The 21,250-nt window shown below is 42.5% G+C and overlaps 1 protein-coding gene across 4 annotated transcripts in view; it reads left to right on the forward strand.

The window, feature by feature from the left end:
• The window catches only part of arhgef10la (Rho guanine nucleotide exchange factor (GEF) 10-like a), a 177,042-nt gene that overhangs the window by 100,810 nt on the left and 54,982 nt on the right, over positions 1 to 21,250 (forward strand). For all 4 annotated transcript variants that reach the window (XM_084061414.1, XM_084061413.1, XM_084061416.1 and 1 more), the window contains one exon: positions 6,396 to 6,517. In XM_084061414.1, the coding sequence (XP_083917540.1) occupies positions 6,396 to 6,517 (122 nt within the window). The remainder of the gene's footprint in view (positions 1 to 6,395; positions 6,518 to 21,250) is intronic.

A 21,250-nucleotide genomic window follows, 5' to 3' on the forward strand; every position in this document is an offset into this window, starting at 1 on the left:
CATATATCTATGTATGAGAACACGTGTGCAAGTATGAGTGTGTGTGGAGGGTGTTGAAAGGAATGATTGAGACAAGCAATCAGTCCCACCGCAGGGAGCAGAGGGCGGGCAAGGGGGCTGTAGCCTGCGGTTACACCGCTAAGTGTGCCCTCCTTCCCCAGCACACAGATCAATAGATGAGTGGAGTGCGGAGCCGACAGTTTCTGGCACACACACTCCGACGCGCCATCTTAATCCAATGTGTGATAACGCGGGCACACACTGCTGCATAGCGTGCACAGGTGGGAGACTAAGTGCATGTGAAGCTGGTGGATAGGGGTCCTGAAGTTGGGGCAGAATTGTGCTTCATACATCTTGCTTTTCAGCAATGTAGTGCCACAGTTTGTAGTCCTAATATCAGGAGGTGAGTTTGCTATGGCTTTCCTCGTCAGATTTTCAATACTTTTTACCATATATAAACGTTTTTAACAATATAAATTACTATTACTATTTTTTAAATTCCCTACTGTATGTGGTCAAACATTTTAAAACGGTGTGTTAATTTGTATTATCTTGTACAAAATGTGTTAATATCATAAGCTTAACTTCCTGGTTGACCTACAAAAAGACATCATCCTTATAGCAGACTTGTTGAGAGGAACTGCAGTGATTGCATCTCTCGCTGCCATTAGCCAGACAGTGTGCTTACTTGGTCGCTGTGCTGTGGTAACCATTATTTTGTCGCAGCGTGTCATCATAACGCTTAAAAAAGAAGAAGAAAAAAAAGACAGCTGAAAGTAAGCTAGCAGAAAATGGCATTCACTCACTCTGTGCTGGGATAGATTTCTTCCTCCGCCCTTAAATTAATCTGTCTGACAGAAGAGATTGTCTCCATATCTCACCAAGCTCAAACATGGAAAATATTTATGATGAGTAAACATTATCTCAGATTTTAATTAACAGATCCCACATTCGCATTGATCCAAGGGAAATATCAATTGCACTGGTTTATTTAATTAGTCTATAAGTTTGCCCTTTGTGTCACCGGGGTTGATAGAACACCATGCTCTGCAAATTAATCTTAATCAGTGAAAGACTTGAAACACATGCATGATTGGAATAAAGAAAGCAACTAAATGCTCCCGCTACTTAATTATTCTAACCTTCCACAGCCTTCTCTTTTTCTCTTGAATGATGAAGCTTTCAGTGGTGGGAATGGAGTACAAAGTAGATGGAGGCCCTCACCCTCACCTAGTAGAAACTGGTATTTCCCTTAATTAAAATTGCTGCTAAATACATGGCTAATGAGTAGTTATGCTAATTAATATCACAGGAAAATGTGTAGCAAGGAAAAATAAAAAATATCGATTTAACTGACCCTCTTATCCAGAGCAAAATTTCAAGTTTGGAGTCAGTGCCTCCCAGCATGCCTGTTCTTGGGAGAATTAACATGCAACAAAAATAGCAGATCTGCATTTTTTGGTGTAGATGGGAAAAAAGTACAGTTGTAACTCAGGTCTGTTTTACCAAGAATAGAGGGTTAAAGTGGTTTTAAATGGGTTGTCCGGGTGGCATAGAGGTAAAACAGTGTTTGGGTCGTGAGTAGATGTGTTTCCTACAATAGAAATATATATTTTTAATGATTCAAATAAATACAAAAAAAGATATAATAATCCTAACGTGAAAAATAATATGTTGTGTATATTGAGAAAATACACAAAAAAAAAAGAAATTCAGAAATAGTGAATTGGCTATTTCCCCTATTAAATTCGGCAGCAAATGTATCTTTTGGGTCTGGAGCTGAAAAGGTTTGGGAACCCCTGAGGTAAAGCACAACTCACCCACCACTGCAGACACTCATGTTCCATTTCCGGCAGCGGTGTTTCTGGCATGGCTACTCACACTCCACGAGGGGTCATGTCCTTATCACTGCACTAGCGATCCCTTCTGGTGGCTGGCATTCAACCTCCGTATAAGGAATTGTTGTGGTTTACCTTTGAAAAACATTATCCATGCATACAATGCCCTAGGCAAGATGGTGAATTTGAATCAATCAAGAGGAGAATGATGTCTCTGAGGATGTGGCCACTCAAATCTAGTGGAACAACACACAATCCAGCAACCTGGCTTGTTGTGTTTTCCTGTGAGAAATATGAAGAGGTCCTATTCATTCATGTTTGTGTGAGTGTGTGTGTACGTGCGTGCTTGCGTGCAAGAACGTGGGCACACACATGGGATTGATGGAGCATGTGTGTGTCTGTATTTGAATATGTGACATTGTTTCTGTGTACATATTGTACTGTATGTGATTGTGTGTGTGTGTGTGTGTGTGTGTGTGTGTGTGTGTGTGTGTGTGTGTGTGTGTGTGTGTGTGTGTGTGTGTGTGTGTGTGTGTGTGTGTGTGTGTGTGTGTGTGTTTACAGTAATTGTGTGGATGTTGTGAGTGAGTAGCCTGTCTGTCTCTGTCTCTGGTAAGTCTATGCTATCTGTGCTTACTATTAATTTTGTCCCACATTATTTATCATCATTAATACAATGCAAAGGCTGAAGGTTGACGCCAATTTGTGTTCTCTGAGACAACCATTTCTCTCTCTCTCTCTCTCTGTGATTCCCTCTCTATTCTCCCCCTGTCTTGTCTCTCACTGGCTGTCTCTCACTTGCTTGTTATTTTGAGTCCCTGCACGTGCAGAGAACTTTTAGTTGTTTTAATGTAGTCTGCCTGGTGGATGTCTTCCACTGACCCGCAAATAACACCATGTCAACGTTCCAGGCGGGAGCATTACGTATGCTAATCAAATAATTTGCTGCAGAAAGTTGCTGAGTGCTCAGGTGTAAAGGAAAGTGGTGGATGTGCCGGCCTACCTGGAGCAGTTACTGGCAATCTGCCCTCAATTAAAAGTCTTTTAATAAGTGACCCTGACACTTCTCTGCAGCTCGGCAGAGACTTACTCATAGACAGTAGGCCTAGAGGCCACCTCCAAAAAATGTATAATTAACCAGCTTGACTGAATGATTTACAACTTTATAATTATGTGACTGCCCAGACTTCAACATAGCACTGCAGCTGAGTCTTATTTTACTCACAGTACTTCACATGAGATTAACTACTGTACATATTGTCGATCAATTGTAATTGTTGTTGCTGTTTCTGCAAAAATGCAACATTCCATTAGCTTTTTGAACATCACAATTGTAGCATGGCTTGAAAATGACCTTGACCGTGGCGCAGTCGGTAGCGCTGTCGCCTCACAGCTAGAAGGTCCTGGGTTCGATTCCCGCTAGGGACGCTGTGGGGGCTGGTCTCTCCGCGTCATCAGTGTCCATACCCTAGGTAGGGTTGGCGAAAGGGCCTCTGTGTGGAGTTAGCTTGTTCTCCACACAGACTCCCCCCTGTCGGGTGATAAGAAGGCTTGTTAGCTCTCATGCATTGAAGGAGGGAGTGTAGCGCCCATGATTACTTAGACAATTGTCAGTGGGTGAAAAAAATGGGCTTGCAAAATTGTGGTATGAAAAAAAGAAAATTACTTGAATTACTTGAATGTTTTCCAGTTGTCTTGCTTATTTAAAACATCTAGTCAAGGTTTTGTTCAGGTTCCAGTCAAACCCACTATGAGAGATCTATGTGAAAAGACACATGACACTTATCATAATGCCATTTGTTGCTGTCCTAGTTTTTGTACCGTTCTCTTCCTTATTTAAACTTTCTTTTTAGGGTTTAAGGTTTTAGTTAGAAATACTAAGGCTTTGAGCACAACAAAGATTAATTAATAGCATTGGAAAATGCTGGGGAATGTTTAATTCTTTTGTTTTAGAAAAAAGCGTTATTATAAGCTGCTGCAATGTACAGCACTTTGGTTACATTTAAATAGCATTTTCTTTCTTTATTTTTGATGATGTACAGGTATTACAGAGACTAGACCATACCCGGTGAAGGGCGCAGGCGAAAGTAGTTGCAAAGTTGGGGTTAATGCACGTCCTGTCGCGCGGTTTCTCCCCCGCGCGCGCCCCGTCGTGGCGCCCCCCTATTTTGGGGTACCAAAAGCGTGGGACAAAAAATTCCAAAAGTGAAAAAGAAAAAAGAAAAAAATTCAACATTTCTTTTTTATTTTCCTGGGTGTCCCCGGACCCCCTGGGGGCCCGCGCACCCCTGTGGAACATGGCGGACCCCTTCGGCTGTTTTTTTTTATATTATAGGAGGGTGTTGTGATGTATATCATATAAATGTAATTTCAGTAATGCATTGAAGCTGGTATTGAGGCGGTACTAAAAGAGGCGGTACTAAAAGAGTATTTGTAGTAGTAGTTAAGTAAGTATTGTTACTCAATGTATTTACTTGAAAGTGTTTTTAATGACTTTATTAGCTTTAAAGTTTTTTTTACAGATTGTTAAGTATTTTTACTGTTTTTATCAACTTTTAGGTATTTGTAGTGTTTTTATCAACTTTTAGGTATTTGTAGTGTTTTCATCAATCTTTAAGTATTTTTACTCTTTTTTTCAACTTTTCAGTACTTTTAAGTATTTTTACTCATGTTGAGTACTCTGAAGTATTTTTACTCAAGGTATTTGAGTATTCTCTCCGTCCCTCTCTCTCTCTCTCTCCCCATCTCCCTATTTTCACAACGCATCGCGAGGCGTTGTGAGCTTGTAGATCAGCTATTTTCAGTTTGTTGCAACCTTTATTGTGAAGGAACGACTGGAAGTGCTAAGCTATTCAGTCGGACTGTGACATAACACTCTGAGATGCTACCTCGTGACATTGTATCACAGAAATCCACAAAAGTCACCAAAATAACACTGTTCAACGGGCTAATTAGTTAGCATTGATGACATTGACCACACTAACGTTCATACAGGTTGTTGATAAGATGTTTGACGTAGCCGTTTGAGTGACGACAGCAGCGTTGGTTAACATTAGCGTGGGGCATGCTAATTGCTAACGCTACCCAGTTGCAAATTTGGGGTTAATGCACGTCCTGTCGCGCGGTTTCTCCCCCCCCCCCCCGGCCCGCGGTCACCCCTCTCCACGGGCGTGTGTGTATATATATATATATATATATATATATATATATATATATATATGTATATATATATATATATTTATATATATATATATATATATATATATATATATATATATATAAAAGCACGGAGAATGGCGTAGGCATGTTACTCGCCCGGCCCGGGGCCGTCTGGTGTGTTTACTTTCCACAGAAAGAATTGTAGACAGTCAGAGAGTGGGCGGGGTCTCAAGTTGCCATGTCGGCGTACTGTAAGCGCTGTAGGGCCAATGTTGGTGGTATAGGGTTCGTTTGGTTTGGCCTCGTTTTCATAGACCTCATTGCTTGTTTCTCTCGCGAAACCTGGCACAACGACGCATGCGCAGTTTGATCGGAGACCCAGGACTCCATCCATCCACCCACCCACCCACCGTCAGGTTACTAGAATTATAGTAGGATGCAGCTATGCTGTATGTGAGGGCAGTAGCTGTATTGCTCAAGGGCAATTGCTCTAATTCTACAACTTCTTAGCACTGATTAGCCAGCAAAATGTCTCTGCATTTCAGTGGCTAGGACAGCTAACTGAAAGCTATTTTAGAACTATTGAGGCTGTATTGTAGGTCAATGTAAGCCCATCTAATTGGCCCTTAGGTGAGCTGTATACCTGCTCACTACAGAAACACTACAAGTAAACAACATTTGCTTGTCAAGTAAACTGTGCTGTGTGTGCACTTTTCAAACTAAATGGGGCTTTTACGTCTGGGAGGATATTGCTTTGGAAACGAAACTACAGGTATAGCTGTGGCTTATTGCAATTTAGCATATTCAGAAAGACCCAGGGAGTAAATTAAAACAAGCTGTTTGATTGCATGCGCTATGTAGTTTACGTGAGTTGCAATTGAAAATTATGAAATTACATAATGGGAGTACTTTGGCAGATTTACACAGTGCCTAGTCAGAGAGTGCACCTGTTGTAGGGCTTTGAGCTATAGTAACTGAACAAGATGGTGAATATGCCAGCCGAAATCTATTCTTTATTACAGCTGTAATCCAGCAGTCGTGTTTGTTTATTTATTTATTTCCACCCCCCCGCTGGGATTGACTGTCGCTGTTGATTAAGTAGAGGCATAATCACTGTTGAGGCCGTGCGTTGGCAGTTCCTGGCCTCACCTCCCACGACAGGGAATAATCCTCTGACTGATCATTATGCACACATGCTAATAACACTATTCATATTTCATACCTTGGGGCAGTGAACTGTCTCTCTGATTATTTTGTGCAGTTTTGTAATCGTTCATACGAGACCTCACAGTCAGGCACCATTCTGCCTGGGTGTCGGGATACACGCTGTCAACAAGTTTTTAAAGGCTGTGAGATGAAAATGAATATATGAAAAAATTATAATGTTTTGTTTTGCAGGAGAGGAGAATACACCTGGCTGGTTCTGTGGAGACGATAATGGGAAGACTACGGCCCCGTTTTGGTGTCCTCTGCTTGCCTGTCGCATGCCTGTCTTCGCCACAAAATCTCCAGACAGAAAAGTAAGTGCATTGGCTGTCAGATCCTGTCAAAAATGTCAGGCTGAATTTTGTTGTAAATTGGTTTGTCACAAGTGACTTTACAGGGCAACTAAGGACACAAACTAATAATTAAAAGACCAGTTAATATGCTTACAACGTAGGCACCAACCTAATAGTCTTGCATGTAATATCCTCCCGTTCTGATCTATCTGATCTCTCATGCCTTTCAAATAAAGCCCACATTCCTGAAGAGTAACAGCATAACAATCACATTTCAATCATCAGAAGTGGAGTTGAGATTTACTGGTGTGTTCTTTACACAACTTTATTAAAAACCCCAAAAAAGGAATAAGAAATGTACAAGTTCCTTTTGAGTGAGGTGTTTAGGAATTGATATGCGGGACATGTTGATAGGAACAAAAACCTGCTCTGCACCAACCTCTTAAAAAAAAAAGAAGTATTGCACTATTTTGCATAAAATTGGTGGTTCTCTCTCTGCACTGCTTGCACAGTTTTCAAATAGGGATGCATTCAATATGCCTACCCGCTCACATACTGTTAGCTGTGTCATGTGGTGTCAGCATCTGCTAGACTATATCAGTACAGGAGACAGTATAGGCTACCGCTGGACTTGGGTGACAGTCAACCATCTCGGGCCAGGAAATGAATCAAATACACTGAGCATAAACCTGTCAGCTGTTTCCACACTGCAGTCAGTCTCGTCACGAGAGCATTGCCTCCGTTTGGGTGACGCTCAAGTCATTATACATCTTAATACAAGGTGTCTGGATAACAACCAGCCTCAATTCCTTCTGCATTTCACCGACATCACCAGCAACCAATAATAAAAAGTGGAAATGTCAGAGCCATTTAAGAAATATTTTGTCAGGCGGGGAGCCGGTAGAACTTGAGAAATGCTATACATTGAAGTGTTCAGTGTTTATAAGCTGTGAGCTAAGAAAAGGGTTTTTACTAATATCAGAGTGGGTAGAGGAGGAAGATGATGGAGATGGGGCATGGAATAGGATAGGATAGTGACAGGCCGGGACCCTGTTCTTCACTTTCTGCTGTGACACATTAGGTGAACTGCAGGTCTCTGAGCAGGGCTGGAATGGGACTCATTTTCAACCCGGATGTTGTATGCGTCAGACTAGCCCACTTAAGGGGTGGGTGTGTGGGGGTTCTCTGCCTGTGCTGTTCAGTAGGGATCCTTCATGGGCTCATGGCTGGGTCCTGGCACTGCCTCATTGATGATTTCACTTAAAACATACTGTAATAAGAGCTTCTTCTTTGTCACTGACCACATCCTCTCTACATTGTCTCTTCTAAAATCCCGGGCTCATGGCTGACTCCTGGTCACTGGCAAATTGGTCTACTGGGCCTGGCTGCTGCGAGACTACAAAAGACAGCAAAATGCCTTTCATACTTAGAGGGTCACATCGCAATAGAATTGAGTCTCTGAATGTCCAAGCTAGTTCTCATCCCTCAGGCTGAGTTAAGACTTGTTTAGCCACAAAATACTGTTTTTTTTATGCAGCTACTGGCCTTGCTAGCCAGATCGCATTATCCAAATTACAGTAGCTACTAAATACTGTACTTGACCCAAAGTCTCTGTACTGACTCTGCTTGACTGTATTTCACCAAGAAGAGAGCTTGCAGGGAAAGAGAGGAGAAGAGGTCACAGTTAAGCATAGATCAGTGGTACAGTGGGTGAACATACTTTTTGTACAGACATTGTTGTTAACACGTTTAGGTTCAGTCTCCCTTTAAGTGTTATATGATAACATGTCCTTCTGTGCCTAAAGTGTTGCTGTGGTAACCTGTGCTAGCAAGGTAACTGTGGCTCTTACCTCTTACCTCTTGTTCCCACAAACACGGCAGTGGTAATTTTATAATGGACCCTTTTCAAAACACAGCTGATTGTCACATACACATCCAATACAGCAGCATTATGGGATATTACATACTCTGTACTTCTCAACAGTATGTACTGTATAGCAATAAAATGAGAATAATAATATTTAAAAAAGATAGTAATAATAATAAATGGGTAATAAACAAAATGGCCATACGAATAGGCAGTATCGACAAGCCTGAACAGTCAATTATACTGTATATACCGTACATAGCTATGTACAGTATATTGCACAGTTACTTACTGTAAATAGTGTTGTGAACATTGAACATTCTAAAATGCAGTATAATAATGGAAAAATAGTACTATAGATCAGAGATTGCGCGACAAATTGTAAATGTAATCTGCACAGTCTGTTTGGAGTACAGAAGTCTTATGTCATGGAGAAGGAAACTGACATTGAGCCTACTGGATCGCATCTCAATGCTCTGGTATAGCGTTTGCCAGATGGTAGCAGAGTGAGAGCATTGCTGGGGGACAAGGACAGTGGTTCTCAAAGTGGGGTCCAGGGATCCTCGGGGTTCCAAATGGACCCTTACAGGTCTGTAACTCTGAGGATTATGGCGGCCTTTGAAATTAAAACGTTTGAGAACTCCACTGGGTGTACATGTTCTGCATGCCTGGCAGATGTGTTGCACTGTCATGTTTTCATCATCTTCCATAGCAATATCAAGCAATGTTGCAGCCAGTCAGGGTACTCTCATTGGTGTAACAGTAGAAATATAACCTGGGGGCAGTGGCAGCAAAGGCGCGATCACCCCAGCTTTTTTGACTGGTTTTGGGAACAACAAGGTGAAGCTTGTAAGCAGTCCTCAGAGCTCTGACTGGGGTGTAAGGGTGCAGGAGTTCGAAGAGATATAGCGGAGCCAGCCTATTTAGCGCTTTAAAAACAAATAGAATAACCATTAAATCAATTATAAAGTTGACAGGGAGCCAATGAAGTGAGGCCAAGACAGGATTTATGTGGTCACGTTCTTTTGTGCCAGTGAGAAAGAGATCAGCTGCGTTTTGAACCAACTGCAGACGCCTAAGTGACGACTATATTGAAGAGATGGGCCTTAACCTTGGCGAGGAGTCTTAGTTGGAAAAAGCTAGTTTCAACGACAGAGCTAATGTGTTTATCAAATTTAAAGGCGCTGTCAGAAATAACACCAATGTCAGGGCTATCACTACAGATTACAGATTTTATCATCATCTGTAATCAACCATAGACTGTAAAAAAGAATGGACAATGCCACTCCCCTGCTTTCTACAGAACGAAAATGAAGCCGATAGTTCAGGAACATGCATTCCTCCATCGTTAATATATACAGTTGGCCACGCCGGAACTCAAACGCTATTGGTTGAGACCAGACATGTGACCAGCGAACCGGAAAACACCCCCAAAAATGCTATTGGTTGGGTAGCTTGTCAATCAAGAGTGGGGGCGGGGAATGAATGCTATTGGTTGTGTAGGTTGTCAATCAAATCATCCCGCCCCTCCTGGAGCATAGCCTACTTTATCGTCAATTTTAGAATAAATGGGACCATAATTTAGCAAAACGCATATCATGATGATTGAAAGGAGACTTTAAACTAGCGACTGGAAGCATATAGAATTTATGACAATTTTTATTACGGTAAGAAAATCTAGTCTACAGTTTGTCAAAAACCCATTCACTTGCGCTAAAATAAATTCTTTCTGACACTTCAGGCCGGCGCAGGGTAAAACAGCGCCACTCTGGCCATTCATAAGCTTCCGTGTTGGCCTCATCGTAAATATCCAAGCCTTGCCCCTTGTAATCAACACACACAATTAACATTATTCCCTTGGTCCATTGTAGCCTGGCTCCAGCCCCTGAATCGCTAGCCTCGCATTCAGGGTCTGGTAACGCTGTAGAAAGGGGGGGGTTTCTAGTTGAAAATCTAACCGGCGGCCCAGCCCAATCGGGATAATTCAGTATGAACCAATCGCAGAAGAGAGCCACTTTGGCCACACCCCCATCTCAGAAAACTTCTGCACTGAGAGGATCGAATAATGGAGTGAAACAAAATGAAAATTCAGGCTGAGTGTCTAGGTCAGGCTAGGTCATTGAGGAATCCTTTTCTGTTAACTAATTCTGTTTGTCAGGAAACAAACCAAGGAAGTGGGTATTTACTAGGGCCGGGACTTTATCGCGTTAATTTAGATCAATTAATTACAGAAAAATTATCGCGTTAAAAAAATTAACGCATTTTAATCGCACCTATTTTTGCACCGCGGAACGTTTCTCACTGGACGAGTTTCAGACGGACCGTTTATAGCAGCGCACCAACAGACGGTAATTCTCACTTCTCAGGCATGACAGACAACAACAAAGTCTACTGCAGCCAGCACAGTGCATGAAAACATGATGCCTGCTTGATAATGTTGCCTGGGCAAGTCAGAATCTGTAATGGAAGCCCCCGCCTACGCGCGCGTTTGTCCCGTTTGGGGGGGGGGGGGGGGGGGGGGGCGCGCGCTGGTGGGGGGGTTCCACGATGCGGTGCGGATCACATGCGTGCGATTTTTATTCATAATAATTTATGAATCTACTATAAAACAACAGTAACAACACTCTACCAGCCTCCAGTGGTGGAAAATAGCTGATCTACAAGCTCACAATGCCTTGCGCTTGTATATCTGCTATTTTCACATGGCTACTGTAATGTTTTATAATAATAATCGAAATCTACAAAGTAACTAGTAACTAAAGTTTTCAAATAATTGTAGTGGAGTAAAAGTACAATATTTGCCTCTGAGATATAGTGGAGTTACTGGAGTAGAAGTAAAACTATTAGAAATTGGAAATACTCGAGTCAATGCAAATACCTCAAAATTGTACTTAAGTACAGTTCTTGAGTACATGTACTTAAAGACGTATGCCAAAATCCTTTTGAAAAAAATACTTTTCACTGTTCTCAGGTCAAATATTGATATGCGATTAAAATGCGATTAATTGCGATTATTTAATTACAAAGCCTCTAATTAATTAGATTAATTTTTTTAATCGAGTCCCAGCCCTAGTATTTACTTTTTGTTTTGTATTAAATCTAGATAGTTAGCAGAGATAGCAGAGAGAGAGCCAGAAGGGCAAAGATGGGCGTTTAGCAGATACTCTTATCTAGAGCGACTTTACAAAGTGCAAGATAGGAGTAAGTGGCATGAACCATAATCAACAAACAGGGTAAGTGGTCAAACAAATAGAGTGCTGACAAAATATTAAATAACAAAGTAACTAAAACTTAAAACCTAGTATCTGCCGAAACAACGTAATATCCAAATAACACAGCATCTTGTGGTCAAGAAACATACAGTATGGGCCATATTTTTGGGCAGGCGGATTGGTGTGAGCAAATTTGTGAACTGACAATGGCGTTTAGGTTGTGTTTTTCCCAGCCTGCATGTGTTTTGTATTTTAGGCACTTGCCGTGCATCGTTGTGGGAAGAGAGGTGCAGTAGGGGGTGTGTCATTAGCAAATCAGCCATGCAGTGCAATTTTGAGGTCAAACAGGACCATGATTTGCATGTAGAGTGTACAGTATGTATTTTTAAAAAAAGAAAACATTTCCAGAACTGTCCTAATAGTCCATTCTTTTTTTGATTCTAAAGGTCATCTTTTATTTCCTCAAGTAACAAACTAGGATAAGACTTTGCAATCAATATTTATTGCTTAAATTTCTGGCATCTAATAGAGAGTGATTCTGATGGAATAGTCTCTCTCTACTTTGTCACTCTACCTTTCATCTACTGTAGCTTGCCTTCTCACAAACCTACTTATTCGTGGCATACCACAGCTTGGTAAATTTGTTGAAGTTGTTTGAATAGTCATCTCTACAATGTTTACAGCGTCACATTGCCACTCGTTAAAATGCATATTAACCACATGAACCCTATAGCATCCATAAGCTTGTGGATTAGGCTATTTCTGGTGAAGAGATTTAGAGTAGAAGTAGAGGGAAAAAGGAGAGGACCAAGTATAGACCCATGGGGGACTCTGGTCAACTAAGTATAAGGATTTAAGTGGTTAATAAGGCCAGCCATGCTAAAATCTCCTTCCCGGTCACAACCTGGTTTGTACATGCAACAAACCTTGCAATAATTACTCGATAAACATTTAGCCAATTCAGCCCATAGTGATGACTGAAGGCCTTTTTATTGAATTGTTTTTATCCCACGATTTTTGTAACCCATTTTTTCACCCAGTGCCAATTGCCTAAGCTGTAATCCTTGGCGCTACTCTCCCTCTGCCAGCCAGGGGAGAGCCCCAAACTGAGCTCATGCTTCCTTCAATGCTTGAGGAGTGAGCAGGCCGCTTCTTATCACCTGACAGGGGGGAATTTCCCTGGTAAGATGTAGCGCGTGGAAGGAACACGTCATTCCAACCAGTTCCTTTTCCCTTCATCAGGCACCCCGGCTGACCAGTGGGAGGCAGTATAGAGACCAGGATTACTGCATGTTTTTTGTGAGGGTACCTACCTTAGGGTACACGGGGAGAACATGCAAACTCCACACAGAAAGGCCCTTTCGCCAACCCCACCGAGGGTATGGGCACTGATGACGCGGAGGAGAGAACATGGCCACAGCGTCCCCGGCGGGAATCGAACTCAGGACCTTCTAGCTGTGAAGGGACAGCACTACTGACTGCGCTACCGTGCCCCCCTCTTTTTCATTTTATTTTAATGGAAATTCCCTTGAATGACATCACAGCACCATTAAACACAGCTATTTCGCATTGAAGGCAATCAAAGTGCACTTGCTCTGCCCTAGCAGCTAAAAATACCCTGCCTTCGAATTGAGCTCACTCAAAAATACCAAGACAATGGGAATTACAAGGTGACATGGAAGCCTCCGCTCATAATGCTGTTTTGAAGAATGTCAATCGATAAAACTTAGGGGCCTGTCCAAGATCAAATGGCCAGCACAGGTGAGAGACAGACTAAAAGGGTTTCAAGAGTCAGTGAAAAAGTTATAAAATCAATTTGCACTGGCTGAAAGATGATATTTCCAACTACATTTGGAGCTATAATGCGGTTACGGGTCCTACCGAGCGAGGTGGTCGAGAGCCAAATTACCATGGCCACCAAGGGAGGATGTTATAAAGTGATCATGCAATTATCTTAATGGCTGTGGGACACCCTAGCATAAATCAATGTTGCCACATTAGATTACGCCCTACACACCAAAACCATAGTGTTACCAGCTATGTGGACCGGTAAATGGATGACGGTCGGGAAGAAAGAAAGAACAGCTGGAATCCTGGAAATGAGGAGGCATATTGTCTCTGTCGGGTGGAAACCTTGTATGTTCAAAACTGTTACTTTTCAAGAAATGGAAATAATAACCTGTTTTCCAATGTTGTTATTATTTATTATTATGATTGTAGTTATTCAGTCTCAAGCTCTTGACAGACTTAACCACTTTACACCGGGTGTTACTGTACCATTTTGGGCATGTCCTTGTAATAATGTAAATAGCAGATCTAAAAGCTCACAACGTGTTGCGATTTGACTCACGTAGATCTGCTATTTTTGCACGACACTGTCATGTAACAGAAAAAAAATCACACCCTGTGTGAAGAGAGTGGTGCCTTTGATGAGCCCCGTATTGATGTTGTCATCACTGTTTGTTTATTGGACATACAGACATACACACGGACACACAGACAAAGTCAGATATAGGAGTGGTTGGCACCACTCAAAAATAAAATGGGACATTCATTTATCAAAAAAACATAAAAAGATGTAATATGGAGATGCAACGTTTCTGCCCGACAGGCAACGATACAGTATGTACCTCAGATGCTGCAAGAGCAGTGGTTGGCTGGGTGTGCGTGTTGGTTTGGTTGTGCGTGGGGATTTCCCAGAGGATCGTGTGTGGCTTCTGGAGCATCCCGCTAAAGTCTGCTACACCTGGCTAGAAACTCAGCCAAGTCAATTAATGTATTTTGGAGGCAGCGGGACCTCGGAGGGCGTCTCTCAGAGGATTTGCTCACATTCTCCACTCCTAACGCAAACAAATGAAGCACCTGAGCAAGCCAGAGAAGGGCACGGCTAGCCATGTCAGTCAATGATAGGGGGTTTGCTGTGGAGATAGTTTCACGCAGCTGTTTTCTTCCCAGGACGGAGGCTCGATGTCACCGTGAGCAGGCTTGTTTTCCCACCAGTATAGATACTGAAATGAACTGGACTTGACAGTCAGTAATGTTGCCCAGGTGAATGCATACAGTGGGATGGGTAGTGAGGCTCATGCATTTGTATCTATCTGTTTCACACTCTCTCTGGTGCAATGCCTACAATGTGTGAGCATATCTGTACCCCACAAAAACATGAATCTTGGAAGGAAGGACTTGGGATTCAAAGACCTGAAGAATACAGGTATAGGATACATACCCCCCCCCCCCCCCCCCCACACACACACACACACACACAACCTTTCTCTTTTTATGACTAAAGGGAAGGTAGCCTTAAATGGAGTAACTTTAAGTCCTTCATGCAGAGCAGACTGTGATTAGGGGCTTAACCCCCCCTACCCTCACAACCCCCCCCACCACCCCCTCTCTCTGTCATTCTCTCTGTCTCCATCCCTGCCTCTGGGATACACATGCCTCTCTGTGCCAAAGCGGTGCAACATCTCTTTCTCCAGCTCTGCCGGTTTCTCCTTGGCAGTCAGAGTTTCAGAGAGCAATAAGAAAGAATAAGAGGAGTTAAAGTAAGAGAGAGAGAGAGAGAGAGAGAGAGGAAGGGAGGGAGGGAGGGAGGTGGGGGGCAGTCAGATTAAAAAAGATGTGGCCTACGGGTCCGGAGATATTTCCTACAGAAAATGAAGTTCTAAAGCAGCATAGCATGAACAACAGGGTCAAATAAGGGAGCTCAGCACATTGCCGGCTGCACACTGTGTCCCTCCCCCGTCCACTCAATGGAGAGGGAGTACTGGACAAACTTGTTAGGCTCTGGAGATAAACCTTATCTCAAGACTCCGTTGAGTGAGATCAGTAAGTGGCTGACTGAGTATCTTTCTCTCGCTTTCTCTAAGTCTTCCACACTCTATCATCCATACACTTACAGTTACCACCCTAACAGACACACATACACACACATACACAAGTCAGAGACAAAACGGGTACCACTACCATCTTGCAGTAACTAATAGACAAACCACTTTCCGATGTTCCTTGTTGTTCAAAGACTCGTTGCACTCTCTGTTTTGGCAGTTCACTGCCCTCACTGCCATTCTGAAAGATGAAACCGAGCAGGTCTGGCAGTCGGGCCAAAGGGAGGGTGTGAAGGTAGCAAGGCGGAGTGCTCATTAGGAGAGATTTTTGCAGCAGTGGGATTTTTTTTTTATCACATTTCTAAAAGGTGAAAATCTAACCGCCAGAGGGAACTTGAAGCCATGACTGACATTAAGAATGATAAAGTAGAAAGTAGCAGTATAATGCTTTGACCAGGGTCATAAAATGTTTTAATTGTTTCATGTAGGAATTTGTCATACAGTATATCTGTAATATCCCTCTAATACCCTCTATTGTGCCAACACTAATGACCACTTATGCAGCCATTTTTCTATCCATGACATCAGATGGAGGTGTTACTGGAGGTGTTTTTCAAGCATGTTAGAAAATGACATTTGCTCACTGTTGGTTTCTGGTGCTGACTGAGTGCATGGCTGATACAGAAATGCTTTGTTCCATCAAGCATTTTCTTTCAGGCTATGCTAGTCTGAAGCATGGAGACCGTACTAGTGGATGCCTTTATGATGCCCTGAAATCTGACAGTTCAAGAATCACCTACTGCGTTGGCAGTGGCACTGGAAGCTTTTAAATGATGTGCATGCATTTATCTCTGGAAGAGGACACATATTTCTTTGTGTGTCATTTCTAAATGGGTGCACATTTGACACATCTCTAAAGTGAATAAATGCCTCATTTCCATTTGGCTCATAAGAGAATTTGCTTGTGGACTTATTTTTTTTCTTACAATGAGATTCCTTTCCTTCATGATTCACAGCAAGAAACCACCTCTTCCAACTCTTAAGGGGCTCTAAAAGATCCAAGACTTTCAAAATAGTGAGGGGGACATGCTCCCATACTCCGTTTATGAGGTATTAGGCAAGGACAGGGTTGAGGATATGGCTGCTATGCTAGAGCTCCTCTAATACCTTTGGGTATTTCGTCATGTATGCTTTGAAGTGCAGAATGACAAACTGGAAAAAAAGGTTTGGGAGGCAAAAGAGTTATCCTCCTTTGTCTTTCTGAGTGGATTAGCTTTTATGTCTCGGCTCAGAAAAACAGAAGCAGCTGTTCCCTCCATCTCTCACCTAATTCAGTCCTTTTAGTTAACATCGATGACTTAGATGCCTTCGAAATCCATTAAACATATTCATTGAACAGCTGACATTTTCAGTATCTGTCATTTGCTACAATCACGTCAGACCGGGTCATTGTGTGAGCTTTTGTACTGGCTTAGTGGCATGGTGTTTGCATGTGGTGTGTGTGTGTGTGTTCCTCTTACTGACTGTCTCATCTATATAATATCTGCCCTGCTGATGGAGCGATAAGGGAGTTAGGCCTGCGTATTCAAGCTGACCATACGAAAGTGACTGGGGGTGCAGAAAATGAGCTTGTTGAGCAGCATCTCCGGCGGTGGCAAAATGCGTTGACGGCTCTATTTATAGCCGTGTTTGGTGCGCAACTGATTTACGAGCGTAGCCGTTGCAGCCAGGGATGAAGAAAGGGGGAGGCTCAGTGTTGAAGGCTGTGTATAAAGTGTGTTGCACACCACAGACGCAATGTTAAGCTATGAAATATGGATAAAAAAACAGAGAGGGGCAGGGAGGGGAAAGGTGCCCTTTCCCCGATGCAATGCCGTCTGATGATTTATTCCGTTATTTCCTCCCTCATGCTTGCTAGTTTTGGGGGGTAAAGTCTTCAACTTAGGCAATCTCCCCTCTCCCTCTGTTCTTCTTTGAATGTCATTTCCTTCCTCTTTCTAGTCCCCTTTCTGATTTGTGGAGAACAGATGCCATAGCATCCTATATTGAAATTGGCTTAAGGGAGGACCGGCAGGCCGGCGGACCTCAGACGTCACTCTGACTCAGACATAACCATAAACAAACCCATACGCCCATATATAGGCAGGACCACACCCACGTCACTCTTACTCAGACACAACCATAAACAAACCCGATACACCCATATGTATGTCACTATGACTCAGATATAACCTTAAACAAACCCGATATACCCATTTATAGGCATGTATGGAGATCCGGTTGTCCAGAGTCATGCACATGATATGGTAATGTGTATATATGGGACTGACCGACAAACTCGGCACGCGCATTGGCAAGGATTCTACAGAGTGCGGTGCCTGCCGTCAAGTAGTCCGTATATGCGGTTGTCCAGAACCACCGATATGTCCGTATATGGGCATATATGGATATCCAGTTGTCCAGAACCGCTGATCCAACCAATAGGCCCATATATGGGCATGCCAATATACAATGGGCATATACTTATAACATCAGGGATCTCTGTGGGCATAAAAGGGACACAGCTAGGTGACAGACAGATACAGGGACTGCAGACAGTCGGGTACAACGGGTATTCTGACAAAGCCCCCGACACAATGACTTAGACTAATCGGTCGGTAAGATTGGCATAGCGTAGGTGTGAGGGCCCGAACTGTAGTGGATTCAAATCTCATTTTCAACACAAAAATAAAGAAAAGGTTCAATACAAAAGTGCCTCCATCAACTTAGAGAGCACGCACCTTTACCTGCACACATGTTAGCACTTTGCTTCATTGACCATGGTCCCCAAGGTGTATATAATTACTTGTTGGTTCCCTCCTTTTGTCCTGTACACCATTTTTTGCAGAATGATCGCCTATTATGACATGCATGACCAGAACAGGGACACTAGGGTTTATGTGGTTAAAGATAGATATACAATCTTTACTTTGAATACTGACAGTTGGTAATGTAGGCTATTCTTGTTTGCTTTGGGTAAGAGCATCAGCCATGCCTCAAATGTAAATTATGTTCTGTAACCTCAGTTTTCTATTAGCATCCCTTTCATTTCCTGAGAGTAATGGCTTACATTACCCATGGAGTTACTTTATAGTCACTTCCATAATAATATGTTGCCTATAAGATCACAAGATGGCATCCATCAGTTTAGTAACAAGACGATAAATTGCCATAATACATTTTGTAATTGCACTCAGTTCAAACACACTGAGTAATGTGTGTGTGTGTGTGTGTGTGCGTGTGTGCGTGTGTGTGTGTGTGTGCGTGTGTGCGCGCGTGTGCGTGCGTGCGTGCGTGCGTGCGTGCGTGCGTGCGTGTGTACAGTATATACTATATATAAGTGTGTGTGTGTTATGTCAAGACATAACTCAGTGTTTTTGAACTGAGTCCAATTACAAAATGTATTAAGGCAATGCATCTTCTATGTTTCTAAATTGATGGATGCCATCTTGTGATCTTATAGGCAAAATATTACTTTGGACAGTTTCTGAGCCGATATTAGCGAGAGTATGGCTGTGGATCTTTCCACATAAACAGCTGCTCACAAACCCACCCCCAAACACTGCAATCAGACATGAGTTTGGCATTCACATTATAGATGGGATGCAGTAAGAAGTGTCAATCTGATTTCTCTGACCATAGCCAGATCACAGCAGACCTGTCACCGGAGCTGTTGTGGCCTTGGTTTGGTCTACACTATGTGGCTTTGGATCTGCAAAAAAACAATCCTCATTGTTACAAGCTATACCAAGCTTGTCACTGTCACCAGTACAGGGGGCACCGACAGCGCACAAGCTCTGACTGCTTAACATGCCCGATCAAAGAGCCCCCTTCTCATGGGGGTCAGGGCAGAAGTCAGGCTTCGGTGTTCAAGGGAACAAGTCTGAGGGAGTTGTGACAGTTTCCAACATCATGGGCTAAGGTGCCAAGAGTGTGCACAGGGTCAGACGGCTTTCATCCTGTAGATCTGGATCTTGTGCCTGCCAATGCTAAGCAGTGCCGACAGACAAGTGTATTGAATTTAAGTGATGGGTTATGTTGGGATGCTGTCTGGTGGCACTCACAGTGAGAGGAGACGTGTTGAGCACTTTAATTACATTTTCCCCCCCTCTACAATGCCGCAATGGAATATGCAAGATATCTGTGGGAATCAAGTTAACAGTGATGTACACGTGTATGGTTGATAGTGACAAAATAACACTTGGACTCTGGAAGATGTATGGGGGAAAAGGATTAGAGATTCCTTAATTACTTGACATAATGCCAAAGTCCATAAAGTCTTACTGTGACTATAGTCAGTCTTTATTTTTCCTGCTGAATAGTGGTCTGAATTAAGATATGTAATTTGGAATCATCTGTGTAAAGTATGTTTAGTTGCTTAATCATTATTATTATAGTTACATGCTTTATGCCAGTGGTTATTAAACATTTTCATGTCAAGGACCCCAACATTGATACATGTTAGGCCGTGGAACCCCATTTGAAAATACTTTTTGTTAGGTCCCCATAATAGAAGATTTAGATTTAAAGGTAGGGTAAGTGATATTTTTGGGTTAAAACAAAAAGTATTTTGTTAAAAGGTTAAAGCACTATATTCTGATAGTAATCATTGCTATAGAGTGTTTGTTCAGTAACAGGAGTCTCCCTGTCTCTCCAGCTCTTTAATAAACATATAATACTTTTTCCGGTAGGTGTCAAAATCTCAGCCAATCAGGAGAAAGTACCCATTTTTAAGCTTCATTTTTATAGTGTTCCAGTTCCAGTGCCTGCTCATTTCTTAGTGTCATCACTTACAATTTCACTTGTTTAATCTATATCCTGATTGAGTTCTCTATCCTGATTGGCTAAAATTGGAAATGAAACTGAAACTGAAACGAAAATGCATTTTCTGTTTTATAAAGAGCTGGAGAGACAAGGAGACTCCTTTTACTGAACAAACACTCTATTGCAATGAGTACTATCAGAATATAGAGCTATTTAACACTTATTTTAACCAAAGAAAATCACTCACCCTACCTTTAATACAGACAATTTCAACTGCCATACTGGTGGGGTGAAAACAGTGAAGAGTGAAACCTATGATCTGAATAGTCGTTCTTATACATTCTCTCATTGGGCTAACTTCTAGCCGATGAAATAATAGCGAAAATAAACTGTTCCTCATTTTGTTGGGGACCCCCTAGAACCCCCTCAATGACCACTGGGGGTCCACAAACCCCACTTTGAGAACCACTGCTTTACACTGCTTCTTCAGTTGCAACGACATGAACCGCGTCATACATATTATATAGCCAGCTGGCTTCAATCCATCCTCTTAATTTTTTCCATTACTCCCCTGGCCAATAGAGTGCAGTGTGGTGCCTATGTACAGGCACACTGGGGGTGCACCGCTTGACAGCCAGGTCATCTGCAAAAGGGGGCAGATCTGTAGCTCTGACAGTTAACATACTAATTACAGGAAGTCACGTGTTGGGAAGACATTGTCCTCTTCCCCGCGGCTCTGGGTTTATGCTCTGTACTCTTTACTTGTCAAGAAGACGCCAGTGCAAAGGAACAAATTGTGCAACCAGAAGGAAAAGGCCACAGATCTGCTAAATGGTACTAATTTGGGCACATTTGTCCTGTGTAGCAATTATACACCAATGTGGAAAATGTTATAGGCAATTTGTTCAAAGGGAAACCAAATGAGTCCATTCTTCTCTCTCTCTCCCTTTCTCTCTCTCTCTCTCTCTCTCTCTCTCTCTCTCTCTCTCCCTCTCTCTCTCTTTTCTCTCTTTCACAGATTCTCTGAGGTTCTGTGCCTGTGTGT

The sequence above is a fragment of the Gymnoscopelus microlampas genome, assembly GCF_963454915.1.
Source record: "Gymnoscopelus microlampas genome assembly, chromosome: 7".
NCBI lineage: Eukaryota > Metazoa > Chordata > Actinopteri > Myctophiformes > Myctophidae > Gymnoscopelus > Gymnoscopelus microlampas.